This window comes from Synchiropus splendidus, chromosome 1 (genome assembly GCF_027744825.2).
Source record: "Synchiropus splendidus isolate RoL2022-P1 chromosome 1, RoL_Sspl_1.0, whole genome shotgun sequence".
Lineage (NCBI taxonomy): Eukaryota > Metazoa > Chordata > Actinopteri > Syngnathiformes > Callionymidae > Synchiropus > Synchiropus splendidus.
The window spans coordinates 31594742-31600327 of record NC_071334.1 but is presented as its reverse complement, the minus strand read 5'-3'; the positions used below and the strand labels follow the sequence as shown (position 1 = coordinate 31600327).

General features: G+C 46.9%; 1 protein-coding gene across 1 annotated transcript; it reads left to right on the top strand.

Annotated features, from left to right (window-relative positions):
• The first annotated feature begins 523 nt into the window (after window positions 1-523).
• kifc1 (kinesin family member C1) lies at window positions 524-5547 on the top strand. The gene is made up of 17 exons (XM_053860893.1): window positions 524-599; window positions 1140-1232; window positions 1313-1400; window positions 1821-1874; window positions 1992-2078; window positions 2958-3132; window positions 3202-3358; window positions 3429-3554; window positions 3623-3739; window positions 3836-3922; window positions 3981-4175; window positions 4246-4407; window positions 4485-4623; window positions 4692-4831; window positions 4910-4983; window positions 5172-5247; window positions 5321-5547. The coding sequence occupies exons 1-17, from the start codon at window positions 585-587 to the stop codon at window positions 5363-5365; spliced, it is 1830 nt and encodes a 609-aa protein (XP_053716868.1). The 5' UTR covers window positions 524-584; the 3' UTR covers window positions 5366-5547.
• The last annotated feature ends 39 nt before the right edge of the window (window positions 5548-5586 follow it).

Here is a 5586-nt window from a genome sequence, read left to right as displayed (position 1 = left end):
AAACAATCGAGTGTCTTTTTGTTTTTGTAACATGCTATTTTGAGAAGTATAAATGTTTAGAGTCTTTCATGAAAATCGTGATCGTGGTCCATAAAATGGATGAGTTGATAATACATTTCAATGATAGGATTCAAACCAGTAAGTGTTTAGCTTTACATTGCATGCTTATTCACTGCTTGATTGATAAATTATACAGGTACAGAAGGAAGAACAAAAGTCTGTCTATCGTTCATGTGGTAAGTTGTTTCGATCAACGTGGATGTGACTGTTCAAAGTGGCGGAAGCTGACTTGTTCTCAGTATTCAGGTGGTCAGTTCAAGCTTCAAGCAAAAAAACAAACACAGTGGAAACATTTAGGGATGTTACTGAATGAACACTTACACCCGGTCGGTCAATAAAAAAACTACAGTGGAAACCGATTGTTTTGAACGTCTCCACATTTGAAATGCGAACGCGCCTCCTGGCACACGAAACTGACCAATGATTGGCAAGAACGAGGCAGGCGCATGCGCAGTACCGCCAAGACGGTTCCGCGAGCAGAATTTGAACTAACTGGCGGACTCCCGAGGACGTCGACTTCAACAATGACTTCTAAACAGGTAAACTCGGCTTGCCTTTCCCCTGCAGTCTGTGTTGTTGCTTAGAACAAAGTTAACGACTGAATACGATTTCTTTTACGATGTAAACCAACTCGCTTCGCGTGTTTCCAAGGAAACGCAAGCGTTTGCTGCTAACCGTAGCCTGCGTAGCTTCAGGTGCCTCCACAGCAAACAATTGACTTGAATTCCCCATCAATATCAAAGCAGAACTGTGCGAATGTTATACGATGAATATAAACATCATTTGTTCGAAGGGATCTGTCGCATTCAAGGTTACACGCCTACTTCCTGTACAGTTCTTACGGTAACAGTGCGCCTCACAAACAGCGTACAGTGCTAGCATAACTCGAAAAGTGTCTCGAATTCGTTCGCCGAACAAAGCGCTGGATCGCAACAATGCGCCAAATGTATGAATAACTAATGACCAAAACACGAGTTTGAGGTCATGGCGTTGGCGAGGATTATGCTGTTTTACAGACACCTACTGTTTTTGTTCTCCATTGCTGCATACCGTTCATAACACGACTGCTTTCTCAACAGACAAGCTCCTTGTTGCCTGTCAGGAAGAGACTCCTCGCTGGTAGCAGCAGTGACGTGAGCTGCAAGAGTAGTCGCAACATCACTCCACCACGCGTACGTTATAGTCCCGTGTGCGCCTTAATGTCAGTCCACGTGAATTCAATGAGGAAACTCTGTCATCATTTGGTTTGCAGAAGAAGCCTTGTAACCATGCAGCTTCTGTGGTTGCGCCGAACAATGCCACCAAACGGCAGGCTGCTGTTCCAGGGAAAGATCAGTTGGGTAAGTGTCCACACGCCACAGTATGTCAGCACAGGTTCGGGATCAGGCCTTGTCTTCCAACATCAGTGAACTGGGCTGGTCTGCATAGGCCAGATGATCTTAGATTGTTGACCTTGATCATTCTAATACAGTCCACTGGAACTGGCGGATGTGACAGAATTAAATGCTGAAACTTTCAGTGCTAAAGTTGCAAGAGTTAACCCATTCAATGAGCCGATGCTAAGTTAATGCACTTTTAAAGATAACCTTAGTCATCAAAACATCTGAAGTACGGGAACACGTCACAATCATTGCATCAAAGTGTGATGCAATATTTGCCCAACATATTTTGAGCATTTAAAATTCAAATATAACCATTCAAAACAAAAGATAATACTATACAAGTGCTACAGCAAATGTAATGAAGGTATTATCTTGCAGCTGTGCAGAACAAAGTTGGCAGAGCTGCAACGGTGAAGCCTATTCCTGCTGGAGGTAAGAGGAGGCATGACTGATGTTTCAGGTTCATGGTTGGTTTTCGGCCCCATTCTGTACTGACAGGGGAATTTTCATTCGCAAGTCCTAACGCACTCTTGGTTTGCTTTTGCTCAGTGACTCGGAAACCATTATCTCAGTCCACAGTGGTTTCCAGAGGAGGGAATGTGAAAATCAGTGTTGCACCGCCGGGCAAGAAAACACGTAAGCTGCTCCTTTGGTTCTGGTTTTGTACGAGGAACACTTTGGATTGGCTGGGTTTAATAGTTGCTGTCATCAGTCTTGTCTGCAGAGACAATGTCCCACCTCGGATTACCGTTTCCATTTCGACTTTCACGTGAAAGTGAATCTTTTCTGCATCATGTTAGGGTTAACCCTATCCCTTTTTTAGAAACTACCATCTTGGCATATTTAGTCTGAAAGCTGCAGTTGTAGTATTATTTAACTGATCAGTCCTAGAATTCTAGAGTAGAGCTTGAGCTCCTGGAATAGAAGCACATAAATATGTAATTATTATTTCAATAAAGAGCCAGCACGCCGCTATGCTGCCTTCTAGGTGTCCCTCAAGTTGTGTTTTTAAAGAATTATTTTTTGGTGCTTTGTGCTACCTTCATTCTGTGTCCAACAAATGGAGCCCAAAATGACAATGGGGGAAATAAAACGTCGAAATTGGTTGCAGTGTACGCCTTTAACCACTAGGCGTCACAAGTGGTGTTCTGTAGGCGAGTGACTAGCTTGTGTTGAGGCTGCTGTGGGGGATATTGATGCGGTGACGTGTGTAAACACGGGGCCGCTGGGTTCCACTTCTGGCTGAGTAAAGGCTGCGTGTTTCAGTAATGGTTCATGTAACTCCATTTTTGTGTCAGTTTTTAAATCATATTATATAATATTGATGAGGTTTTTTTTCATCTAAATTTTAGTCTGCAATTCATTTGAAGTGCCACAATATCTCTGGCGATTTGTGTCTTACACTCAACAATGAATATGTTCCTCACAAATTCTTCACGAGGCGAAGCGTCAATATCGTCCTTGCTTGAAGGAACAACGTGATCTCTGATCTATGTCTCCAATTATCGTACGCAGATGTGGCACAGAGACAGCCCATCGTCACAAAGAGGCAAGACAAACTGCAGGAAATCCAAAAACAACTGCAGTCCTCAAGCCAGGAGAATGAGGCGCTGAAAGATTCGCTCGCACAGTCCCGCAACCAGAACAGCCAACAGGAAGAAGCCATCAAGATGCTCCAGAGCCAGATCAGGTGCGGGGCCTCCCTCTGACTCCACGTTGGCTTCGCTGTGCCATTTGACAGTTTTCTCTCCACCTTCAGTGGCCAGGAGACGGCACTCACTGCAGTCCGTGATGCACTGGCACAAGAATCTGTTGCAAAGCAAGCGGTGCATGCAGAACTGGCCAGCCTTGCAGCGGACCACAAAGCCCTGCAGCTGCTGCGGGATCGGCAGGCCGCCGAGCTGGACGCTCTCAATGTAAGATGGTGTGCCGGGTGCTACTCAGGGGGGCTGTTGATCGTAACAGCTCACTTTTCCATCTGTTCAGTCAATGCTGAAGGAAACGCAAGAGAACGTGCGCTCTTTGGAAGACTCTCTCGCGGAAGCCATGGATAAAATCCATGCTGGTGAGATGGAGCGTCGTGTGCTTCACAACACCATCCAGGAGCTGAAGGTCAGTGAGTCTCTGGGTGGGGGGGGGACACTCTTTGTTATGGTTCCCTTACGATGCTCCTCCCTCAGGGAAACATCAGGGTCTTTTGTAGAATCCGTCCACCACTGGGAGGCAGCGCCCTGGGTGACCACATCCGGCTCAAATCGGAGGATAATAAATCCCTCTCGCTCTTCAAAAGAGAGGAGGTGAGTAACTGAAGCAGTTAGACAACACCTAAAGAGTTTGCTGCAATGTGTTTTGGGTACTGGTCGCTCACCATTTAACTTCTTTATCTCTCTCAGTCTCTGATTGGGAAATCCACAGACTCGCTCACCAACTACGACTTCAGCTTCGACCGGGTGTTTGGCCCAGAGGCGACGCAGCAGGAGGTGAGTTGTGAGGTCCTGATGGTTCCTGGAGATGCTAACTGATGGGAACGTTTGCTAGATCTTTGAGGAGATCTCCCTGCTGGTGCAGTCGGCACTAGACGGATACAACGTCTGCTGCTTCGCCTACGGTCAGACAGGAAGCGGGAAGACCTATACTATGGAGGGGCAGGAGTGGGAATCCCGGGGGATGATTCCGAGAGCTGTGCAGCAAGTCTTCAGCTCGGCTCAGAAGCTGGAGTCTCAAGGCTGGAAGGTGAGTGATTCACAAGCTGATGGTTGCCAGAGATGTTCCGTGCCGCTGACAGTGGAAACATGTCTGCCAGTTGACTTTCACCGCAAGTTTCGTCGAAATATACAACGAGACCCTGAGGGACCTCCTGTGTCCCGGGAGGCAAGCCAAAGAGGTCCAGCACGAGATCCGTAAGGTGAAAAATGACACCAAGGTCACAAACCTGACGTACAAGGTCGTCACCCATGAGGAGCAGGTGATGTCACTCATCGATGCCCAGTAGCGTTTTCTGAGGGGCCGATCCTGAGTCTGTTGCTTTGCCGTCTCCCGCAGGTCTACGAGCTGATTGACTTGGCGAAACAGAAACGCTCCACGGCGGCGACGGCAAGGAATGAGCACTCGTCTCGCTCCCACTCGGTCTTCCAGCTGGAAATCGAGGGAGAGAACGCTGGCAGGAAATTGAAATGCAATTGTACGTTCTAACTAAGGCTGTCTGCGGTCTGTTCCCTGCCGCTGTCTAACTCCAGCTCCTCCCCTCAGCCACGCTGTCACTGGTGGATCTGGCTGGCAGCGAGCGAATGCTCAAGAGTCAGGTACAGGGAGAACGCTTCAAGGAGATGACCTCAATCAACGGCTCGCTGACCAGTCTGAGCATGGTCATCGGAGCGCTGGCCAACAAGGTGGGTGGGCTGGAGGTCCCCCTGGTCAAGCAGCTCCAAATCACTACTGTTGACCCTTCTGACTGTCCTCCGTTTCAGGAGAGCCACATCCCTTATAGAAACTCCAAGCTCACATACCTCCTCCAGACCTGCCTGGGTGGCAACAGCAAGACGTGAGTGTTTGGGTTGAGACTTGTTTCTGATGGAGCGTCTTATCTATTCTCCAAACTTCATTCCCTCCATCAATAACATGGACTTTAAATAGAGTCGGCTTTACAGGAAATGATACGCTGCATTTTCACCCACGCTGATGATGCCAAATGTCTTACATGAGGTCTGATGCATCACATTTCCTCCGCAGCCTGATGTTTGTCAACATCAGTCCAGAAGCCGACTGCTTCAGTGAGACTCTGAACTCCCTCAGGTTTGCCAGCAAGGTGAGTGACTCTGAAGAAAATGTTCACTTCTCTCCCACAATGTTTTTCAAGGTCTCCATGTCTGTCTCTGCAGGTAAACAACTCAGTCATTGGCTCGGCAAATGCAAACGTCAAGTGATGTGTTTAACATCATGCTTTTTATTTTTTTTTCTCTTTTTGTTAACCTCTCCACTAAAATAACCATGCCTCTTTCAATAGCTGGTGGTCCCTTGTTGACAAGTTGTTGTAATTTCAATATTGTCAATATCATTTTTTTTTTTTTGTCTACTTCTCCTGTGCTAATAAAGGCATTTTTTTACGAATTGGAAACAAAGTGGCATATATCATTGATCTAAAACG